At 36.3% G+C, this 26008-nt stretch overlaps 1 protein-coding gene across 3 annotated transcripts in view; it reads right to left on the reverse strand.

Annotated features, from left to right (window-relative positions):
• Positions 1–26008, reverse strand: part of neto1l (neuropilin (NRP) and tolloid (TLL)-like 1, like) — a 113975-nt gene that overhangs the window by 24107 nt on the left and 63860 nt on the right. For all 3 annotated transcript variants that reach the window (XM_084399068.1, XM_084399070.1, XM_084399069.1), the window contains exons 5-6: positions 3965–4006; positions 3739–3866 (exon numbers count right to left, since the gene is read on the reverse strand). In XM_084399068.1, the coding sequence (XP_084255194.1) occupies positions 3739–3866; positions 3965–4006 (170 nt within the window). The remainder of the gene's footprint in view (positions 1–3738; positions 3867–3964; positions 4007–26008) is intronic.

Consider the following 26008-nt stretch of genomic DNA (forward strand, 5'->3'; position numbering starts at 1 on the left):
TCCAGGGCTGCCTGACATCGAGACACCAACCTCTGGCCAGTTGGGGACTGCAGTCTCTTCAGGGCATGTGAATGTGTTTGAGGTGCTGTTCACATCCCCCTCTACGCTGACTTATTAGTCTGCATCTGCTGACGTTCCCACCGGAGCGGAGAGGACAATCAGAGGACCGGCTGCAGCCCAGAAATGCATGTGTGGATGAATTGCTGAGAACACATGATGATGTAATACACCCCACCCCCTTTTCTTTTCCTATCAGTCAGTAAATCAAATAAGAAACTAAAAGATGAGATGTACAGTACATGTCTGGGAGGTTTAACAGTTGTGGACTTAATTGGATGAGATATATGAAAGCCTGCGAGAGATGTGGGGAGGAAAGTCATTTGAGGAACAGTAGCTGCTGTCTAGAGGAAGACACAACGCTTTCCCTGGCTGCCATCTGTGCTCCAAACAATCATTCCTGAGAGATTTCAGAGCCAGACAAACATGACACTGATTCAGAGCTACTACAGAAAATGATTCCAATGAAATGGACAATATTACACTTGTATGGAGATGACGTGAAGTTATATGCACATTTCGAGAGACGTTAGGAACAGGAGGACAAAAGCCCAAAAGCAAGTCAGTTCGTTCTTAGGTAAAAGGCATACAATAAGAAGTTTTGCTGAAATGTTATAAACATTTGAAAAATACTGACCCCTTGACTGCGTGTCAAGCTCAATTAGTCTCTAAAAATATCAGATCATTTGAACTTTGTATGACAAGGTTGTGAAATGTCATGTGAAATGTCAATGTCAATAGCATTCATGAATTAATCCTTTATATAATACATAAAAAATACATTTTACCTTAAATTTTTTGCAAAAATACATAAAATATTTATATATTATAAAAACATACACTCCCATTTAAAAGTTTGGGGTTTGTAAGATTTTTAATGTTTTGAAAAGATGTCTTTTACACACACACACACACACACACTAAAAACTGCATTTATTTGATCACATTGTTTTTATTTAAAATAACTGTTTACTATTTTAATATATTATAAAATATTATTTATTCCTGAGATGGCATTAGGGTTAGGGTTAGGGGTTAGACATTTCTTATTATTATCAATGTTGAAAACAGTTGTGCTGCTGAATTGTTTTTCTGAAAATTTATTTGATGAAAAAATCTAACATTTTAAATGTTTTTACAGTCACTTTTGATAAATTGATTACATACTTGCTGCTGTCAATAAAAGTATTGATTTAATAAACAAACAAAGAAACTTACTGAAACCAAACATACAACAATTTTATTCAAATTCATATCTAGATTCGGATTCAGATAAAAAAGGTGACTGTTTTTTTTTTTTTTTTAACTGAAAGGATACCCTGGTAATCTAGAGTTCTCGCGAGAGCACAAGTTGAATTTGCTCAGCGAGTTACTCTGGTGTCGAGTAATGATGCTCATTAAATATGCCCCTCGATCCGAGCTGCACCAATCACATCGGGTTATCTGATATAGGCGGGCCAGAGGCGAGATGACGACAGCGCTGCGACGTCGAAGTCATTAGTAAACATTGCAAGATGGCTATGGATGAACACTATTTATTTGAAACGGCTTAGGCCGCTACAATGAAAGATTTAGACTTGCCTTTTTCTCTAAAAGAGGAACAGAAGACGGCGCTCGAATCGTTCCTTTGCAAGAAGGGTGTTTTTGCTGTTTTGCCGCCCGGATACGGTAAGAGTATAATCTACCAGTTAGCTCCGCTGGTAGCTAAGCGATGTTGTGATTGGTCGTAGTGTTATCCAATTGCGTGCAGTGAGATTTTCAAATGCACGCTTGGTGCCGCCCCTCGAGCTGGCCGATTTTCATTAGTCGACGCCAGACCATTAATCTTTCAGATTTAGGTCTGGATTTCCAGGCTACTGAAAGGAGGGAATTCTATTCCATTCCTTGAGCATCATGGTTACTTCCAATCATTTTTCTGTGAGCGGTCCATATCCTCTCCCGTATACTACCTCTGCTCACAGTCAGCTGAATAAATACTGGTTCATCAACACTCTCTGAAGTTATTGGAGAAAAAAGGCAAAGTCTTCATAATAAGCATTGTGTACAGATTCATACAAATGCAATCATGAGTCATAGCGCTGAAATTTTTAGTCTCCCTTGAGCAGTGCTGGTGGATGATAAAAATGCTTGAATATCTGTGTGAAACGGACAAGGGCATATGCTTTTGATTTGTGCCTCTGGAAGGACATCAGATCCACAAAAATCAATTTCTGAAACAATAAATCATATTAAAACACAAATATTATCACCGAGCCATGGCAAAATACACAGTTTTGCTCTCCAGTCAACATTGCTATCTAAAGATATACAGGAAATGGAGACAATTTATTGTGTTTAGTCATATGCTACTGATCAGTTTCACTGGTAACTTGATGACTCAGGGCAAATCCTTTCTGTGTTTAAAAAAGTGTGTTTAGTTTTATTGATGATAAAATACTTTCTCCTTTCCCAGCTTAATTTGCAGGGCATATATGTACTGTCCATTTTAATTTTTTTAATTTTTTTAAAGGAGATTAAATTGATCAAAAGTGACAAAAATATTAAGCAGAACACACCACCAACTGCTTATAATAATAAGAACACTGATAATTATAGAAATTAGAATGATTTCTGAAGGATCTTGTGACACTGAAGAATAGAGTAATGGCTGTTGAAAAAATTTAAATATTAAAAAATTTAGAAAACAGTTCTTTTAAATTGTAATAATATTCACAATATTGCTATTTGATCAAATAAATGCAGCATTGGTGAGCATAAGAGACCTTTAAACCCCAAACCTTTGATTGGTTAACTGGGACAACGGTCAATTGTGCAGTTTGGAATATTACAAAAGAATATGAGACTGCAGAATCCGAATACATTAATACAGTAATAAATTATCCTAATGAGGATGCATTTATTTTTTCCCCATTTGGATCAGAAAACAACATAATAAAAGGGGGAAAAAGAGCAGTCCAATCTTTCTCACTGGTACTGTAACAAATGGAAAAAGACTAAAGCATTAATGAGTATTTTGATACACTTAAAAATAATGGTTCCAAAATGGTTTTCACGGTGATGCCATTCAGTGAACAGTTCTTAAAATAACCTTTTTTTTTAATTGAGAAGATCATTTAAAAAATCTAAAGACCCCTTTTCCATTATAAAGAACGTTTTGTGCAATGGAAAGGTTCTATGGATGCAAATAAAGAGATCGTATTTTTTAGAGCGTAGTGAGACAAGGGCAGCTGTAAACTGCTCCGCTGGCAACAGTGCCCCAATTATAAAACCAAATCTGACCCCAAATAAACTGGACTACCTGACTTTTTCCACATGAACACTTTTCCTCTGATTCTCATCCGCCATAAAAACAAAACAACGGCAGCCCTGCGAGAGCTCATTCTGCTGTATGTCATGCGCCCAAGAACTGCCACATTTTTATCCTCAACAGAATTCCACCTAACCGCATACAAATCCGCCCCAAGATGTTTTCACAATGGCCGCATAATGCAAACGACTGCAAAACAGGAATCCAAAATGTTGAAGTGCTAGGCGGTTACTGCACAGCTTGAGGCAGATACAAGCTGTCATGTGTCAGAAATGTGGCAGGCCGGGTAACACAACGACAACAGGGAAACAACTGGAGAGTTATTAGACGAGAGCAGGGGAAGTTGGGACAGGGTCTGACTGCGGGGGACTGACCTTGGAACGAGGAGGGGCACGGATGTACCACTTGCAGTCCACTGCCTCTGTCTGCAAGGCTTTGCCGTCTTTGGTGATCTGCTGCGATTCAATGATGCCTTCAGGTCCTCCCATCTCAAACTCACAAACTGTAGTGGAGGAGACATAAGGAGACAGATTACGGAAAATGAAAAGCCATAGATATATTCATATGTAGGGTGCTTATAAATGAATGAATAATACCCACAGGGAAGAGGTTTGGGGACTCCTACGTCTTTAAAGTCAGGATCTGAAAAAACAGAAGAAGCAAGAAAATAGGATATAAAATATAATTCAGATGACTGATAAATATTTTGTGTACAATCAATTTAATGTACAATCAATGTGTACGTTGAGACTGATCAATAAGATATGTGAACTGTTTAATAGTTTTTGAAATCTCGCAGTTGACGTTTCAAAAATGATGCAGAGTTGCAAAGGAAAGTGGAATGAACAGGAAGGAAGCATTCAATAAATAGAGATTAGACTGCTCATTTAGCAATATCTTCCAGTATATTTTTCATTTCACTGCTCTATAGAGGCATGTTTGGCAAGCTGTCCGTAATGGAGGGGCTTTGAAACCACCTATAGAGAAAACAGTGTTTTTGGTTTTTGGTTAAATACCTGAAACAAAGTTAGTGGTTAACAGAAGCTCAAGTTTTATTGTACAAATGTGAAGGAATTTAAATTAATCATAACTAACATTTCTTTTTCAATTGGCATTTATATGCTTTTGAAAACTAAATGTCCCCAACACTTGGTTGAGAGTGTGTCTGAATTTGTGTCTGGGTTTCCATGTGATCAATAATGCTCTCGAGACCAAGACCAACACTAACTCACACTCTTGCAGGGCCGTCGCTAGTGGGGTGAAAGGTGGTGACAATTATAGGGGCCCAAGCTGCTCAGGGGGCCCCACAAAATCCAGCAGTTATACTATATAGGCCCCTGTTGTATGAACAATTCTAATATTTATATTAGTTGTATGCCTGAGATTTAAATGAAAACCACAAAAACATACAATTTGGTTAAATATTTTTTCCAAATATATGCTTCTCTCACCTCCCTAAAAATGGTTTATTCTGATCTAAAGTATTTATTAATTATTCAGTCAGTGACAAACATCACATGGACCCAATAAAATTGTAAGTCCCACCCCAGCTCGTGAACAGAACCAATCAGAGTTGAGGCGGCAGTGTCTGAAGTTAACGATGAACCTGGTGGAAGAGCAGGAGACTAACTGACTGAAAATTTCGGGGGAAAGAAAACATAAATCAGGGTGCCAGAAACGCCATGAAAAGAAGGAGAGGGAGGCCAGGAGAGTTGTTGCATCCCAGTTGATGAAGACGTTAAAGACAGGTTGTTGGGAATAAGAAAACTACAGTCTGCAGCCTGCCGGGTACTGTCACTTTTCATTATCGTGGTCAAAATTCCTGTCTTTTTACACTATTGTAAAAAGAGTTAAAAAAAATTGACACGAGTCACGACGCATTTCATTATGCACCTGACCTGCCGGCTGATGATGTATTTATTACATCAAAAAAACACGAATACAACACACTGCACTAGGATGAATACATTTATTAGCTTTATTTAATAATATTACCAGTTCCATATGATCTTTATTAAAAAATAAGACAATAAATTATTTTATTTGTAAAATTTGACTGCATTCTTGTCAATTTCTAAATGTTTACTTTTTGATTTATGAATTATAACAGACCAATTGATATTTTTTAATTTATTTTGCTGTTACTTTTTTAAAATTGGTTTTATTATTATTTAACAATTTCTTGCTTTTTGTTAAGTTTTTATTAGTTGTAATTTTTATATAAACATTTAACTTTTAAAATAAAGGTTTTACTACAACATCACCATCTTCTGTTATATGTGGGCCTCCATGCTCATCTATCTACAGTATGATATTGGTGGAGGGTGGTGGGGGCCCACATCAATATTTTTCAGGGGGCCCCGAATCCTTTAGCTACGGCCCTGCACTCTTGCAAACTATTCTAACTCAAACTTTCCAATTTGTAGATTTCAAATAAAGATTGAAAGAGTTGTTGGAAGCTTAATCATGGTGATGTTTAAGACATGCATCTGTGGTATAGTTTGTTTATAGCCTAACTTATAGCTTTTACATGTGGTGACTGTATTTAGGCTTCAAAATTCTGTTTATTTGTGAATATGATCTTGATTAACAAAACGTGCACAAATCTTAATTGGAAAATCCTATTGAGTTTTTCTCGAGAGAACCAGGGTGATGTAAGCTTTCGGGTTGGCCTGAAAAAATGTACCCTGCACCAAAATTCCTTCAGTCTAAACAAATAATAATGGAAAGCCATAATCTAAATTGTATTGATCCAACCTGTTGTTCTTAAATAACGTTAAACGTTAAAGAACAATTTAGACTTTAACCTGCTATGGAGCATCATTATGTAACCGTACATTCAGTGAAATCTCCTCAGTTCCCAGTGGACTCAATTCTTCTCTTAGTTGAATTTCTTTGTTTTCAAATGCACTTTAATTTAAAAAAAGTACATAGCCTATTCAAGTCTCTGAAGAACCACATTTATTGCAAATATCACACTCAGTCTAACAATAGTGGTTAAGAGCAGAATGTCTCATGTGCAAGACATTATTGTATATCCAACAATATAATCTCATATAGCCAAACTTTTTTTTTTAAAGTGGTCTTCATTGCAACTTATTCTGATCAAGAACCGCCCACTTGACAATTGACCATCCAATTGACATGTAAAGCAACCAGTCACTGTTAGTTTTATTTTTAAGTGCATTTAAGGGTAGAATTTGTTTCAGAATAATAGGCTGGAGCTAAAAAAAAAAAAAAAAAATGATTCAAACGTGACAATGTAGAAACAATGTAAAGACAAAGGGAAATGTTTAGATCCCAAAGTAATAAGGACTGATTATTTTACTGACATAACTCTGAAAGCAATGCAAAATATACTAGGCCTGGGAAAACAGCTTTTCAGTTTAGATCTGATTCAATTTAGATTCAGATTCCAGACTTATACAAACCGATAACTCTACATTTTTTAATTCGCTAAAAAGATAGCATTTTTTTGTGCAATAAGAATCAGATTGTGGGTTGCTTTATGTCAAAATGAATAGCTACAATCTCATGCTTCAATACAGCCCTACTCTTTATCCTAACATAACTGAGCATAGTCTATCATTTTGCTATGCAGAACTAATAGGTGGGCAGTTTAATTACTCTCACCCCTCTGTGATTAGATCGGCTTATATTTAGTATGGGTGATATTTCGCTCTGTGATCCCACCGTCCACTCTGATATTCATACATGAACAGAGACGATGGCATTTACAGAAGCGAATCTCATTGAAGATGACTTCTCTTAGAAAAGACACACATGTATACATATACACATACAAACGCACAGAAAAGTCTGCACCCATTAAGAGAGGATTGGATTGTACCTCAGTTATCTTTATATGAGAGACTGATTGATTTGTGGATTGATCTGGTGAAAAATCCTGATTTATTTCTCTCATTCTCATTTCACTCTCCTGTGAGCACTTATGTGGGTCACTGTGTGTGATCGCAGAGGACACCCATCACTATTATGACATATTCACTCCTATTTTGGAACACGGACATGTGGTTCCTGGCAATATGAGACTGTAGGATATGCAGCAAGACATTTAAGCTACACTTTTAGTTTTTTTATTTAGTCCACTTATAATGTGAGTCAAGGTTTCTTACAGCAAAAACAGTTCTAATTTAGTTGCATTACCACCTTGATCTCTGTTGTGATTGGCTAATCTTTGCGTGCCAGTGTTGCCCACATTGTCTTTATTAATTTGGGGTCAAGGTAGTTGCAAGCAAATTTATCGTGAAGGTTCTGTGCAACCCATCTTTGTTTAACATTTCACACATTACACATGTTGCTCAACTGAGGATTCAGATCAGGCCTTGAGGAGAAAAGAAATAATAAGAAAGATTACATTACAGAAATAGGGTATTGGAAGAAAGAGCGAGTGTGTGTGAGAGAGAATCGCCATATCAAAAGAGATTAATTGGCAGAAATAAGATAAAATGGCAGATTAAAGAACAGAACAGAACAGTGTGGAAACTGGAACTGGTTTCTGGCACTTACATTCAAAACTTGACTTATTGCTCTCAATCAGTATACAGTATATACATATTCATACAGTAGAATATTGTGTTATAGTGCAAAATACACAGGGAGTCAATTCTATAACCAAAATGACTGCCTTAAAGGGATAGTTTTTTTATCGATACTGTTATCCTAATTTTGCTTCTCTATACAGTATTTATTCAAAATAAAATAAACAGTTGAAGCCACTGTTGGTTAATTCAGATTTGATGGATGAACTCTGGCCTTCTTTGTAGTCGCTCATTAAATATAGCATTTCGGTAATTAAGATAAGACTTTCTATTTTTATGTGATTTTATGATCATAGAGTATACCCTAGTCACTGTAACTATGGTTACAGGTGTTATTTACTATCTTTAGCAAAAACTGAAAAAGAGATTGACTACTCATTCTAATTTTCATTGTCATTGTTTAGTTTGTCTTCCAACATCCTTCAAATGTATTTAATATTTTGTCATGTCATATTCATTCCATTTAATTTTACTCTAAAATGGCATATGATAATAATAATATTAAGCATATCATCATTTAACAAAAACAAAATGCGTTTTACACATGAGTGTATCAAACCTACAGAGTTGAAAGTCAGCTTTTTGGTCAAGTGTTGATGGACTCCGGTCTGAATCCGATCAGGATGTAATCTTTGACAAAAACGTTTTTTTCTCAAAATGTTTTTTTTTTTTTTTTTATGAAACTTACCCATATTCAAGTGTTTATAAAAAAATAATGTATTAAGCAAGAAAAAAAAAAATATATATATACATATATATATATATTGTCTAAAAGCAGAGGCTCTGTTCTTTTTTTTTATATATATATTGCATGTTTAGATATTCATAAAAAAAACAATAAAAAAAAACAACCGGGGGCCATGAAATTGTTTTGAAAATGGTCAAAAATGGCAACTGGCAACGTAAAAAAAACAAAACTCTCCTGCTCACAGTGTAATCAAAGGTAGCTGCCACCCTCTATTTCGGTTTCCACAGAAGATGTGGATCCTTTCTTTTAGCGAGGGAGTAAAGAAAGGCTGCTTGAGTGTAGGGGTGTTATCTGATTGTACTTGTCTGTCATCCTCCTTATTCTTTATCTGATGATCTCGTGAAAGAGTAGCACCGACACCCACCCACAGCGTAAGCGGCGTGAGCCGAAGGGAAAGCTGCTCTTCCCTGTGGATGGGCTGCTGTAAAGTTGAAAACACCCTTCTGTCTGTTCAATTCCCTTTGCCAGAGATCTGACGCTTATTTGAGGGTAAACCAGGGGCAATGGGCTGTCAATCAACATGAGAGAGAATGTGGCTGCTTCCAAACAGCCAAGATTTATAAACACTGTAGTAGATCAGTTAGAATATTACCACTTCAAGAATCAATAAGGCATAAGCAATAAAGTAAATGTGTGTGTGTTTGTGTGTGTGTAGGTAGGTAGGACCATCGCAGAAGCAACAACTTTTGTATTTGTGGGGGTAGATATGGATGGAAAATTCAGAGTGGCAGGAAGTTAATGAAACAATGACCTTCAGGTCAAGAGAGCTGGTTGCTGGACTGATTTATGATTTGGATGTGGCATCACTTAACCCACAAGGTCCAGCAGACCCCATGAGACTATAGCCATAGTCACGTGTAATATACAGGATTCCTCTAAAGGTTATCTAAAGGCATCTATCATCAAGAAGAGTGAAGGAAAAGACACTCATATCTCTAAATGTGAGATAGGAGATATGAAATTACAATGAATATGTAAAAAGGATATATTTCTTTTGTGTGGTAATTCAACGTTACCACTTCAACATCTGCATAGCAGGTAAGGTGCCTGATTGTATTTGTTATCTCAGATACAGCCTTTAAAAATTTAAAAGACTTGGGTAACAAAAGCACAAAACAAAAACAGCGCCATTTATAGATTTATTATTAAATATTATTTCACAGCAAAGGTCTGAACAGATGGATTGAACTGAACAATTGATTGTCTCAAAATAACTATAATAAAATATATTGCATGGCTATGAAAAAAAAAAAAATGTAATTAAAATTTTCATGTTGACATCTATACACGTGTGTGTGTGTGTGTGTGTGTGTGGTTCAGGTATTCCGTTGTTGGGACAAAATGTTTCCAAAGAAAGTAGGCTAAGCAGAAATCTTTGACCATGTGGGGACATTTTTTAATCCCTATAAGGAAAACAGCTTACAAATCATACAGAATGATGTTTTCTTGAAAATGTAAAAATGCAGAAAGTTTTCTGTAAGGGTTGTTTTTAGAGGTAGGGTTAGGGGATAGAATATACAGATTGTACAGTATAAAAATCATTATGGAAAGTCACCATATAACATGGAAACCCAACATGTGTGTGTGCGCACACAAATTAAAATAATTCAAGGTGAGACACTACAGGTGAATAGGGTAAAATTTTTGACTAGCAGATATCACCATGAAACTTTCCCAGTTGATTACCTACATTAAGATGAGAACAAAATGTATTAGAAGTTTTCTGTAATTTAATGTTTAAATATGTAAATTAGGCAATATCTAATTAAATATGTGCTACTTTGCATATAATTTTAAAAATGAAATCTGAGTATTGGATAAAGCCAGGTTAAAAAAATTGTTTTCGTTGTGTTCACATATTAGATGGGAAAAAAATTACAGAGGGATTTATGGATATCTACTTTTGTTATCCTGTAAATCAGAAAATACTGTCAATAGCCTTAAAAAAATGATTTTCGCCATGTTTTTTGGAATAAAATGTTATATAAATCAAGCTAGGAATAATATATTTACAAGTCCCTCTGTAAATGTCTTCATAATATAACTAGGTACAAGACTGGAAGGTTTGGTGTATATAGGTGCTACTGAAGTGGAGATTTCGGACTTGGAGTATGAGGGAAAAGTCATTTTGAGAAAACAGGCTTTAAAGATTTATCATCAGCCAATGAGATTGGGCATTCAGCCCTTTTACTTTCACGATTGGTTGCTGATAAAAAGGAAATGACCATATTTGGATCCGACAGCATTGTACAGGAGAGAGAGAGCTTTCTAACGGTGTATGTGATGACGGTGCTGGCAGTGATCGCGGAGCAGCGGGATGATTAAGAACGCCAACTTTTGTTGAATTTATGAGAAATCTACAGACGCAAACAGACAAAGTGTAATAAAATAAAGACCTAAATGTGTATTTGGGACTTTTTTTCACCACAAGGCTGAAAGAAGACACGTTATTGAAGACAAATATCCCAAAATCTCAAAATTGACCGGTAAAAAACAACAATGTTTTTGCCTGCCGTGTCTCGCCTTAAATAAATTATGAAAATATAAAAAAGGAAAAGTAACAATTATTTTATTTCCAAGCTGAAAACATGACAATTGGGGTGCATTTCCCATACAACGACGTAACTCGCTGGTTAACTACAGTACGATGCATCGTTTGAAGAAATCAACTGTTTCCCGAAGCAGTATTGTCATAAAATTAGTCTTTCGACTATGTTGGTTAATGATGTCACGCAGGTGGTGGAGTAATAACTTCTTTTTATTAATCCATTTGAGTTCCAAGATCTTTTGCTATAAATTACAGACATGGCATCTGAGGACTATTTCTCATTTTTCTCAGTTATTTTGCTTTATCTCCTTGTGTACTAGAGCATGTGTGCATGTCCTGCAAAACGTGTCATGCAAACAAGAAACTATGCTTCTAACCACAGGTCGAGGGCTGTCATTCCAACCACACAACTTTGCAAGGTTGTTTGCGAATTTTCTTTGGAACTATGGTATCAGGAAACACTAACTCATTGAACTACGTTGAAAACGACTGACCTTGCGACCATAGTTGACTAACAATGCCTTTGGGAAACGCACCCCCGAATGTTAAGACTGACAATATCACGGTGAGATCAGAAATACCACTCTTTGAAGTATGCTAATATATTTGCTAATATACATTTCATAGCTAAACACATTATTGAAAAAGGTCGGCAAGATTTGTTAAATATTTTTCAAAGTCTCTTATGTTCACCAAGGCTGCATTTATTTGATCAGCAATATAGGAAAATTAGTCATATTGTTAAATACTGTTACAAATTATGTTGTTACAAATGTTTGCTACTTATTATATATTAAAATGTAATTTATTCCTGTCATTCTGTGCTCAAAAAACATTTCTTATTATTATCAATGTTGAAAACAGTTGTGCTGCAACATATTTTTGTGGAAAACTTTTTTTTTTTCAGGATTCTTTGATGAATAAAACATCTTTTGTAACATTACAAATGTTACTGATGAATTTAATTCATTCTGGCTGAATAAGAGTATTGATGTCTGAATATAGAGTATTAATTTCTTTATATACACCTGTGCAGAGGCTAAACAAAAACGTGCCATTCGTCTACACTTGTCATTGTCATGACAGTCAGACACATTGAACTGATTCACCATTACCTGCAATTAGGATTCCTATATAAATACACTGTGAATCATATTTGGGTATATGACATATTTTAAAGGTATATGTAGCATCAGATGCTTGGTTTCCACTGCAGAGAAGGAAACCTAACTAGGTTTATAACTGCATTCATGATCAATGATTCTGGACCACCCACCGCTTATCATTGATCTCTGCTATAGAAATATTTTTGGAAATAAACAAAATATCACAGGTTACGACTGTAACCCTGGTTCCATGAGAAGGGGAAAGAGACACTGCATCTAGTATTGACGCTATGGGGAAACGTTGAGGCACGTCTAAAAAGCCAATAATCATTGGTAGACGGCTATATTATTATCCTTCTAGAGAGAATCAAGAAATAACAGAGCCTCTTACTTCAAATTTACAGCCATGAGTGCCTTCAACTCCCTCGGGAGCTAAACGTGCTCCATGCAAACTGTAGATTTTTCTCCTTCAGGAGAAAATCAAGGAAGAGCAGAGTTCTTACCACACAAATTTAAGGCGAGACACTACAGGTGAATAGGGTAAAAAAATTAACTAGCAGATATCACCATGAAACTTTCCCAGTTGATTACCTACATTAAGATGTATGTAAAATGTATTACAAGTTATGTAATTTAATGTTTAAATATGCAAATTTACGCTAATTTGCATATATTTAAAAAAACAAAATCTGAGTATTGGATAAAGCCAGGTTAAAATGTATTTTTTCATTGTGTTCACATATTAGATGGGAAAAAAATTAACGAGGGATTTATGGATATCTACTTTTGTTATCCTGTAAATCAGAAAATACTGTCAATAGCCTTAAAAAAATGATTTTCGCCATGTTTTTTGGAATAAAATGTTATATAAATCAGGCTAGGAATAATATATTTACAAATCCTTCTGTAAATGTCTTCATAATATAACTAGGTACAAGACTGGAAGGTTTGGTGTATATAGGTGCTACTGAAGTGGAGATTTCGGACTTGGAGTATGAGAGAAAAGTCATTTTGAGAAAACAGGCTTTAAAGATTTATCATCAGCCAATGAGATTGCGCATTCAGCCCTTTTACTTTCACGATTGGTTGCTGATAAAAGGATTGTACAGGAGAGAGAGAACTTTCTAATGGTGCATGTGATGACAGGGTGCCGGCAGCGATCGCGGAGCAGCATGTTGATTAAGAACGCCAACTTTTGTTCAATTTATGAGAAATACAGATGCAAACAGACAAAGTGTAATAAAATAAAGACCTAAATGTGTATTTCTGACTTTTTTTCACCACAAGTCTGAAAGAAGACATGTTATTGAAGACAAATATCCAAAAATCTCAAAATTGACCAGTAAAAAAACCAGTTTTTGCTTGCCGTGTCTCACCTTAATGAGCTCATCCAGCTCCCTCGAGAGACAAACGCTCCAACAGACATACAAACAAGCGACTCCTGAAGATAAAAAGTTGATGCTGTGTAACTCAGGTGCTCCTTTACATTCACGGGTGCTCCGTGTGCGACATCATGGACTGCCGTCTACCAATGATTATAGGCTTTTGTTTACACGTGCCTCAGACACCGGTCACGTTCCCCATAGCGTCAATACCAGATGCAGTTTCGAAGTTCCGCTACGGAACTAACCAACATCAGAGCTAAAAAGAGATAGTTATCATTGTTCAGGTGCTTTCAGAAGGATTTATGATACCAAATGCATCAGATAATGGAATGATAGGAATGGTTTATCAAAACTGAAAATGAAAAACAACTACTCGAATTTACTTTATAAAACATAAATGCAGAGGAAAAATATCCCAAAATGCTACACTTGAACTTCTACTCATGAGCACACACACTCACACACATTGTCCTGATTTACTAGGGAATTCTCACACCCAACATAAATCCTGCAGATTTTTTTCACAGTTATAAAGCACTGTGAGAGGACAATATGGAAGCTGTAAATCCTCCAACACTGAAACCATGACCTCTGTAAACAACGTCCTCAGTATCCTAAGCAGGCATAATCTGGCTAAGAGGAAACACTATTATATAGCATTTCTTGCCTCGTCTGTCATCAATGGGACTGTGTGTGTGTGTATACTGTATGTGTATGCATACTTCCAGATTACACCAGACTACTTCCAGATTCCCCCAGTGCTTCTGTGCAGCCTTGGTTTGTAAACCCTGGCTTAGACTATAATCTTTTGAAGATTACAGTATTTACCCATAACAACCTAAAGGAGATTTATATTTCTTCAGCCTTGAAAATTGTGCCTGCCAAGATATCCGTAAACTGTGTGAGGAAGTCTCGTAAGAATACACATGCGTAATGCTCAGTCAACATAATGTCAAGACATGTGCATTGCTAACTTGTGTTTGACTTCAATTCCTTCGAAAAAAGAATTCTAGAGTGCATCAGCGCAGCATCTTGCTGTCTTTAAAGAAACAGCCGTTGGATAATTGGCAGACATTCAAACACCATCTCGTACCCAAAAGGACACGTACAAGAGTGTATAAATTGCTTTTAATTTCAGTGTGCTCATATTAGCGTTTTGGTTATAAACCAATCCAGATTATCCAATTGTGGAGTAGCTACTGAAAAGACCCCATTTCCCATTCTGCTTTTTCCAGGTGACATTTAAATAAGCAACTGATTAATATCTTCCAAAGTGCTAAATTAGTAGATCGAACTAATGAATGAATCCAATTAATCAGCCAATCCCCAGCTGGAGGCGGTACCACATCCTCTCGGCTCTGCCAGACTCGGGCTCCTCTGTCTTATCAGTGTTGCCTGATGGCAAATGCTGCAACCTGCCACATAAATGCAAGCATGCACACATAAACACATGCGTCTCTCTCTCTCTCTCTCTCTCTCACACACACACACACACACACACACACACACACACACACACACACACACACACACACAGGCATTAGGAGTAGCATGCTGGCATATTATTCTCATTCTTCCTGCAGTGTATAGCGTGTATACTGTGCATAGTATGGACATTTTCAGCATAGAATGCCCTGGTAATCTACAACAATTGCCAAAATATGCATCGTACAACAGAGTACAATGCATGCAAGAACACATTCCGCATTGAAATTGCCTTCCATTTCCATTTCCCAGTGTGGCGAGCAGGACGAGGGCCGTGAGAGAACGGCGCGAGGCCAGTGGCTTGATTAATGATGAGCGGCACCTGCGCGACGCACCGGTCTCGTATCTCTCATGGAGGAGCGGAAGCATGAAAGGAGGAGCGACGACAGTGAAGGACGAGAGAGAGCAACAGGTCTGGGCTGGGTTTCCCGAAACCTTCTTAACACTACGTCGTTCTTAAGTTACACCTTAAGCTGTACCTTATCGTTAATACGTGTTTCCCGAAACGTTCTTAGTTAAGTATACCTTCCGTAAGTCATACGTTCGGAAGGTTGGTCTAGACCACTCTTAGCTTTACCTTATCACTGTTGCAGGTCTATATGAAGTTTTAATACACCCAGACAGTGTTCAATTAGGCTAATTCAAGTGTTTTCATGCAAAGAATAAAATTGTCATTATACGGATTGTTGTTAGATTTTTAATTATATTATCCAAAGGTACATCAGCTGCCGAACCATTAAAAGCCTTAATAGTCTATTATGGTGGGGAGTTTGCTCAAACTATGGCAGCGATACAGCGAATAGTTGTTCTAAAAGACGGCGCCGTCCGCAGAGCGCTTTCAAAAGCCAGTGAAAGCATTGTCAGTTAAGTCCTATTCGGACGCTAATTGTTTATTATGGGCTCATACGTTATTTTAAACATTTACAGGGGTAAGTTATTGCCGTCCGAATCCATAATGTCAGTGTTTTTTCCAATGCATTCTCATCCTAGGGCGTCATATACTGACACTTTTGACATTTCGTCTACATCCAACGCACATGGCACCCTTTAGCGTCAATATGACACGCACAGAGCTTTGTTCGGTTATGGGTAGGTTTAGGTCTGGGGTAGGGTTAGGGTTAGACCGCTAGGAGGCGCCTTCTGGCCCATATCTATCTGCGTCTCATATTGACGCTAAAGGGTGCCATGCGTTGGATGTAGACGAAATGTCAAAAGCGTCAGTATATGACGCCTTGGGATGAGACCCAACCCCCGTAAAAATCCCTGGCCAAATTGTTTTTTGACAAACAGGTCGTGTGGGAATATAATTGCCGTCTGAATCCACATCTCTGAGTTTACAAGAAGAGATTCAAAATTCACTGTTTAAATCCTTTTTGATCACTACTGAGTACCGTATGTAAGATGTACACTTTTATTACTGAAATGCTGGAAAGTATTTACAAGAACAATATTTCATCGCAGCTCCACCTCAGCGAACAAAAATGGGAAAGAGAAGAAAGCACGTGAATTTTTTGAAATGGTTATTATGGCAGCAATATATGATACAATTTTAAAATATGTAGGCTAGGCTATTATAGGCTATTATAGTTTGGATTATTTTTTATAATATCCCATGAGTCCTAATAAATGCAATTTCAACTATTTCTGAAGTGCTTCTTTTATAAACACCGCTTTCTCACATAATGCAGTGAAACAGCCCCTGCACGAGAGAATAATTGATTCTCGAGCCATCAATATTAACCAATTCAGCACCATCGCCACGGACAACGCCAGGTAACGTCGCACGTAAGAAGGTATATCTTAAGCAGCTTCCTAAGGTATAGTTTGGGGAACACACCTATCAGTGGTATACCTTTAGTTAAGTTATACCTTAAGAGTCTTCGTAGCGCGCTAAGAGACAACGTTATCGGGAAACTCAGCCCTGGACTTTACGTTGTGTTTTGTTTCTGTTTTATTATATGTGGCAACAGTCATCCGTGAGGGGCTGCTGCCTTTACTTTCGTTTTGTTGTTTATTGATTTTATGATTATTAAACTTTGAGAACGTTCTCCTTCTTTCCATAACAACTTTGCTACAACTAGTTTTAACATCGTTTTGTGATTCACTATTTGATCGGACTGCCAAAAGTTAATTTAATTTTTTTTTTTTTTATTACTGTAAGTCAAAATAAAATATAAAGTAAAAAAAAGTAATAATGTATATAACATTTCATTAAGATGATGGTATGATAACTCATATGCAATGATCATGAGGCCATGTGACGACAAAGGAATAGTTGCCTAATGTTACATTTACTGTTTTTAAAGAACAGAAGGTGCTATATTCCATTCCAAAAATGTACATAATTTAATGCATACTACACTGCATATATTGTATTTTGATTACTATGTTCCATTATTTATGCCTAAATAAAATATGCTATATATGCAGTACACTACCATTCAAAAGTCTGTTTTATTAGTATTACTCTTATACTGCAAGGAGGCAATACATTTATTAAAAGTGACAGCAAAGACATGTACAGTGTTACATAATATTTCTATTTCAAATAAATGTTGTTCTTTTCAACTTTCTATTAATCATAGAATCCTGAAAATAAATGTATCACTGTACATAAGAAATGTTTTTTTTGATCAGTATATTAGAAGGATTTCTGAAGGATCATGTGACACTGCCTCTGAAATTCATCTTTGCCATCACAGTAATAAATTACATTTTAAAATATATATATTTAAAAACAGTTATTTTAAATTGTAATAATATTTGAAAATATTACTGTTTTAATAAAAAAGTAGCCTTGACGAGCATAAGAGACTTCTTTCAAAAACATTACAAATCTTACCAACTCCAAACTTTAAACGATAATGTGTATAAATAGTAAGTGAAACAGTATGCAATAATAAACATTTCATTTAGTAGCAAATGGGTCATTTTGCATTTTTAATTCAATTTTATCCTACAAACTTGATCAAGGAGCAGTTTGATCAAATAATGAGGAGATGTCAAAGGTCAGGTTGAGTGCACATTCTACCTTGTGCACTTAATACTGCAGATTTTAGCTTTACATACTGCAAAATTTGCATACTGTGCAAAGTATTATTAATGCATGCGGAAAAAAGGTTAGTATGATTTAGTATCATACAGTATATGAAGCACATTAGGAAAAATAATCCACTTTGCTAGAGAGAGAGAAAGAGAGAGATAGAGAGAGAAAGTGTAATGGTGCAAAACAGTTCTAAACAGTCTAGAGATGATATTTATTTCAGGGTTCATCGTAATGTAAAAGCTGTACCAAGCTCTACCAGACTGTGTTTTTGGCAAAGAGTTGCAGTTTGGATTGTGTGATATATTTCCTGCTCGTCTTCTACCAAAGTCAATCATGCTTTCAACTAAAGTAAGATCACATGTTTAAACTAAAGGGGACCTATATGCGTTTTTTCAAAGTCTTGATTTTGATTTTGGGGTCTACTAGGTTTTCATGTCTAATGTTCAAAACACATTACTTTTCACATATTTTACATCATTGCAGCACCTCTCTTCCCAGTCTGTCAGTAACGCTCTGGGGTGCGTTTCCCAAAAGCATCATTAGCCAACTATGTTCGCAAGTTCCGTCGTTATCAGCATAAGTTCAACGAGTCAGTGTTTCCCGAAACCATTGTTCTAACGAACATTCGCAAACAGCATTGCAAAGTTGTGTAGTTGGAACGACAGCTCTTGACCTGTGGTTAAAGCATAGTTTCTAGTTTGCATGACATGTGGACTTAATAAATCCTTATCTTGAGCAAAATAACAAGCTTACATTCAGTACAACCAGTACCTTTTATTTAGAATACATACAAATGTAATTTACGTCTTTTAGTTTGTCAAGAGATTTAAAGTACCGTTTTGTGCATGTGCGAACATTGTAACTATCTACTATATAAGAACGAGCCTATGACTGAATCTGGAAATAAAGCAAAATAACTGAGAAAAATGAGAAATAGTCCTCAGATGCCATGTCTGTAATTTATGGCAACACATCTAGTGTTAATTCGATCTCAAACAGATTCATTAAAAGTTATTACTCCACTTCGTGCGTGACGTCATAAACCAACGTGGTTGAACGACCTATTTGCGACAGTACGGTTTCAGGAAACAGTCGTGACTAGCTAGTTGATTTCTTCAATGATGCATTGTACTATGGTAAGCAGCGAGTTACATCGTTGTTCGGGAAACGCACCCCTGTTTAGTTCTCTATGAAGCCCCTCCTTCTGAAAAGCATGCTCTGATTGGTCGGCTCGACAAGTGTGTTGTGATTGGTCAACCACTTCTAGCGTAATTCAGAAATGTCATTCCCCTTACCATAACCTTGAGTTTCAACACTACTAACACAACTCAAACAGCAACATTACTCTAAATAAAGTTGAAAATGTGAAAAAGTAGTTGTGTCCAATCGATTAATCGCAATTAATCACATCTAACATAAATGTTTTTGTTTACATAATGTATGTGTGTATATATTAGTATATTTATATATATTATATGTGTGTGTGTCTACAGTATATACACACACAGACATACATGTAGACATAATATATAAATATAATAATATATACACACACATTTATTATGTAAACACATTTTTTTTATGTTAGATGAGTTTAATCGATTCGACAGCACTAAAAAAAATCATAATAGACACCTTTAAGACAGCAACCTCCAAATCCACATGGCTACTAAATTACACCAAAACCGCACTGCTACATTCACAAGAACCATAACAAGTGTCTTTCACTGCATTAAAACCGCATGCAGCAGAAGCTGGAACGTTCTCAGGCTCATTTTATTCCACATCTCACTGGGGCTCAGCTTTATTGCTTTCGACAGAGTGACTCCTCATCAGAAGAGAATAGGTGTCCTCCCTGTCATTGATCAAGCTGTTAATTTAGCAGGAAAGTGCTGGAGGGGCCACAGTTTGGCATTCCTATTTCCTGGAGTGTAGCTGAGGACACATATTGTGTCTTATAGCGATCGATGCCGTCCACCTTTCACATTGCTCGGAGTGAAACTCTGACGAGGCAGTTGTACACATGCGGACATTTTGTTTAAAGAAATGCTTTCCAATAGCTGCTATAAACACTGCTCACATTGAGCTATTCATTTAATAAATCAGCACGATACAGTAGAGCTCTTTCATTCTAGTAATAGTAGAGGTCTGGGACAGAGCCGAATCTCAAATTTGATTTCGAAAAGAGGTAATTAGAGCATCAGATTGCATTTCGAGACTTTGTACTCCACAGAGGGTTTTCATTTTCGCTGATTCGCTCACTTCAAATATGGCAACACGCTGTTGATGCATTCATCTAGATATTTGCATTCTATTGATACAGAGCTCATCTGACTGCAACAACAAACAAATGAACACGCTTCAAATGCAGAACAGACAGGCTTAACACCTCTAATCCTTAAAAAAGAATCCCAAATGCGTTGTTTGAAAAGTTGAAAGGGAGTATAAAGATTCAGCTTTACAGGAGCTGCTGATGTCTTTTAGTAAGAGTTTGTTGATATTAAAGTACCAGAATCCCTTAGCACCGTAACTTCTGTGCTAATGTCCGACTCTCTTTTGCGGATTGATGTGTGGAATTTAAAACGGACTTGATTAATTGAGTGTTTGTGCAAGAGGTTTTAATCTGCTCTGGAAGACTGCCGCGCTTGGCTCTGGTAAACAGAAGGCTTTCTCTCAGAGCGTGTGTTTGTCTTCAGAGAGGACACCGCATGACTTACTTAACTCCGCTGTGCTGCCGAGCGGGTTACATCGGTTCATGGATTCCTGCATAGACGAGCTGCATGAAGCCACACGTTCTCAGAAATCATCAAAATGGTCAGAAAGATTCCTTAGACCACCAAAAGGAGACAAGCTCTCTCAGCACAGAGATTGTTTTGTCAGATTTATGTGTTATGTATTAAAATCTAAACAATCAGCTGAGAATCTCCATTAGGGTGACGGCGTTAAATGGCATTTAAACGTATAGATTTAAACTAAATGTATAAACTAAAATTTAAATTTAAAACTAAAACTTAAATTGAAATTATCAATAAAAATATAAAACACCACAATGTAGATCATAAATAACTAAAGTACAAAAATAATGATGAACAGCAGAAATCGACTATATGTAAATATTCTGAAAAACTATATGATATATCATATAGTTTTTCTGAATATTTATATATGTGTGTGTGTGTGTGTGGTCTTGGTAAACCCTAAATTAGGGCGACAAAATGTCTCCAAAAAGATGTCAATATCCCAAATGACATTGAAAATGTAAAAATGCAGAAGTTTAAAAAATAAATTGGGTAAGTTTAGGGGTAGGGGTTAGTGTAAGGGAATATAATATACAGTTTGTACAGTATAAAAATCATAATACTATGGAAAGTCCCCATAAAATATGAAAACACAACATGTCTCTCTCTCTCTCTCTCTGTGTGTGTGTGTGTGTGTGTGTGTGAATATATTTTTTTCTCTTGTTAAAGATATACATTTCATTTCTTTACATCATATAGGTTATAATACATCAATTTTACAGTTAAGTTATCATCTATGGAAATTGCTCAACAGGATAGAAAAATATATTTTTTTAATAAACATTCTCTGAAAACAAGCCTTAATGTCTTTTTCCGTTTTTCTTTGCAAGTGCATTCATCTTCTTTCAAGAACGTTAGAGATATTCCTCTGTAACACAACAAGGCAAAAAGGTACTGATTAATGATTATTTACAGTGACCAGCATCACAAGCTGGTGAGCAGCACTGCTGGTGGATTCAGCGGGGAGAGATTACGCTATTCATGGTTATGAATCATTGGGAAAACAGTGAAAAGAGCTCTTTGCCACTCAAACTTCCTTTATTTAAATGCCATGAAGTGGCATTATTGAAATCAGCTTCAGCTTCAGCTCCAACGAATTAGACAAACCAGCTTTCTGTTGTCTTTCTATAGTGGCCAAAAATGCTTATAACAGACAATTAAGTGCATCATTCCCTCTTCCTCCCTGCCCACTCTCCAACTCTAATTAAAACATTTAATCTTACCAATTTAGCGAGTCAATGCATCAGAATTGAGTTCGCAGAATGTTGTGGGTAAATGTGCAGCAAACAGTTCCAGATAAGATCAATAAATGACTGAATTGCTGTCTTTAATTTGTGCACGGTGTGCTAGACATGCAGATACTTATTTCACTGGATGCATTAACCTATAAAAATAGGCCTGCCTCAATTAAACACAAATATCACCATCCCAGAATGATAAAGATACACTCTTGACGTCATCCGCTGGCAATGTTGAATCTATATAAAAGCAGCAAGTTTAAGGCGTCTTTTTAGAAGTTAAAACACAAAAAGCCCAATTATGCTTCACTAAACCTACTGTCAAAATAAATAAAGTGCTTCACTATAAAAACTATTTATAGAAGCAGGCTTATGTTTTCAATCTATCTGCTTTAAAACACAATTACACGCTACTCTCACCCATCTCTGAACAGAATGTCAGCTTATGTTTTTCTTTTCAAACAATTTGATGAAGCTCAATAACTGGTGTAATGGACCGTGACCAGGTGGTGTCATGCTGCTCATCATTAAATAATGGAATATCACAGCGCTTTAATAAAACCTCTCATGAACCTCCTCATAAATTGTCATTGCAAAATACTCCTGCATACGAACACAAACACATGCATTAAAAATAAATGCTGTTTTTGTATTACTCGCCCTCATTTCATTCCGAACGCATATGACTTCCTATCTTCCGTGCAACACAAAAGAAGACATTTCCAAGCATGCAGAAGAATGTTGCCCTTTTCTCTGCAATTGCAATGAAGGGACTGAAGCTTTCCAGCTCCAGAAAGGATGCAAAAGCACCATAAAAATATATATAAAAAGTAAAGTGTGATTCTTGGTGGTATATTCCAAGTGTTCTGAAGCCATACGATAGCTTTGTGACCCTCATTGGCATGAGAGTTCATTAGAGATGTATCCTAAATCAGGTTACACATTATTTTAAGGTTTCCATGTTACAATGTAATTAAACATTTAATTTAAGTACTGAGTAATAATAATTAACTGCATGTACTTCTAGGGTTAGGATTAGGGTTTGGTTTAGGTTTAGTTGCATGCAATTATGCATCATTTACAGTTATGTGACACTTTGTGTTATCGAGAATCATTTTATTTAGTCACATTGTTTAAATGGTTCACAGTGCCAATCTAAATGAGTTGTTCACAAATCAAATCCTTGGTTCTTGATTCAATTCACTAACTCGATTCAGTAGCAGCAGTGTTATTTTAATATTATTCATATACTTTTAGAGTATTATGTAATTTTTTTCTTCAATTTTTTTTATTTTTATAAATAAGTATAAATATAAAAGTATAAAAAAGTATAAAAACTCCCGATATTTTTTTTTATATTTCTATTTAGGTTTATTTTCTTTTTCAGTATTAGTTTTTAGCAATGTTAGTACCTTAAGTACTTAAACTTATTTTATTTCAGTGAGTTGCTAAATGCATTCATTTCAATTATCAAAACAATCATGTTTAAGTTTTTTTTCATCAACATTTTTGATGGTTTCTCACTCAAAGCAATCATATAACTTTAAAGAATGCGCAGAAGTTGTACTGTTTTTAATGACTCCTTTGCGTTCTTTTGATGCGTTAATGTTTGATCCTCATCCACTGTAAATGCATGGAAAATAAAACAAGAGACATGACATGAGTAAATGATCTTCTTTTTTGAAAAATCCTAATCCTTGAATCTCACTTAATGCTGAACTTAACAGGCACAGCTAAAAAGTCAATATATCGTTCAGACAAAAGAGTATGATCCCTGGGCAGTAACTTACTGAATAGGAACGTGATGAAAAAGATAATTCACTATTTAGAGAGAGAAGAGGAGCTCACAGTTTCTCACAGTTTTTCTAGACAGTGTTGATCAAAAGTTCAATGCACAGGCCTGGTGCAGGTCTTCACTTCTCAAAAGTTTGATTCAGATCAAAAGAGCGGCTTTCCCACATTCCCACATGTGGACTGCAGACAGATTTATCAATAAACTTTGACGTCCAGAGCAGGATTCGTGGCTCAGCACGGAGGAGCCAGTGCACAGAGGATAAGTCAATCGCAATCTGGATACACTATGAAAAACTCTGCCCACTGTTTTATTAATTTGATCTATTTTATTTAGGGAAGACGTTTCTGTTTCAAGAAGTCTCTTTGGCATACAACTGGAAGTTTGGCATACTTATACCACAAGGTTTTGACTATAATCATTAGATCTGGTCTACCTTACACCTGGCTAGTACCGGGTTGGATCCCCCTTTGCCTTCCGAGCTGCCTTAATTCTTTGTGGCATAGATTCAACAAGGTGCTGTAAACATTCTTTAGAGATTATATTGATATGATAGCATCACGCAGTTGCTGCAGATTGGTCGGCACATCATTGTCATATTGATTTTAGTTTGTTATCCTGCTGGAAGTAGCCATCAGAAGATAGACACACGGCGGTTATAAAGGGATACTCAGCAACAACAATACTCGGCTGTGGTGTTTAAAGTATGCTCACTTGGTACTAAAGGGCCCAAAGTGTGCCAAGAAAATATCCTACACCATTACACTACCAGCACCAACGTGAACCATTGATACAAGGCAGGATGGATCCATGCTTTCATGCTGTTTACGCCAAATTCTGACCCTAGCATCTGAATGTTGCAGCAGAAATCGAGAATCATCAGAAAAGGCAACGTTTTAGCAATCTTGTTTGTCCAATTTTGTTGAGCCTGTGTATTGTAGCCTCAGTTTCCTGATCTTAGCTGACAGGAGCGGCACCCGGTGTGTCTTCTGCTGCTGTAGCTCATCTCTGCTTCAAGATTCAACGTGTTGTGAGATCAGAGATGTTCTTCGGCATACCTCGGTTGTAACAAGTGGTTATTTGAATTCTAGCTCGAACAAGTCTGGCCATTCTCCTCTGACCTCTGGTATCAACAAGGCATGTTTTGCCCACAGAACTGCCGCTCACTGGATATTTTCTCTTTTCTAACCATTCTTTGTAAATCCTAGAGATGGTTGTGTGTGAAAATCCCAGTAGATCAGCAGTTTCTGAAATACTCAGACCAGTCCGTCTGGCACCAACAACCATGTCATGTTCAAAGTCACTTAAAACACCTTTCTTCCCCATTCTGATGCTCAGTTTGAACTTTAGCAAATCGTCTTGACCATGTCTACATGCCTAAATGCATTGAGTTTCTGCGATGTGATTGGCTGATTAGACGTTTTAACGAGCAATCGAACAGGAGTACGTAATAAAATGGCGAGTATATATATATATATTAAATCACATAAAAGTTATAATATATTATAAAAAATAATAATAAAATATAGTAATAACTGACAGAAAGAACACATAAGAACATAAAAACATAAAAATGTTCTCTTTAAAATGTGGATTTCTCTGCATGAGAAATGGTTTAGTAGAACAAAATGTAGTCTAAACAGAAAAAAACACCATACATGAAATCACATCCATGTATGTTTTGAAATATGAGTAAAATCAGATTTTTGTAATGACATTGGAAGTGTTTTCTGTTGCTAACCTGTAACCTATAAGCAATAATGTCTGCAGGAGTGGTTGAATTCAATCATTGACGCTCACCTGTGGAATTTATACGCACCAAACAAGCAAACAGTTTCAGGCACAGCATATGTGACTGTGTAAATACAGTAATCCCTCAGATGTTCGTGTTGCTGATGCGCCTTATGAGTTTAGCACTGCAGGGGAGATGACGACG

This window comes from Rutilus rutilus, assembly GCF_951802725.1.
Source record: "Rutilus rutilus genome assembly, chromosome: 24".
In the NCBI taxonomy this organism is placed as follows: domain Eukaryota; kingdom Metazoa; phylum Chordata; class Actinopteri; order Cypriniformes; family Leuciscidae; genus Rutilus; species Rutilus rutilus.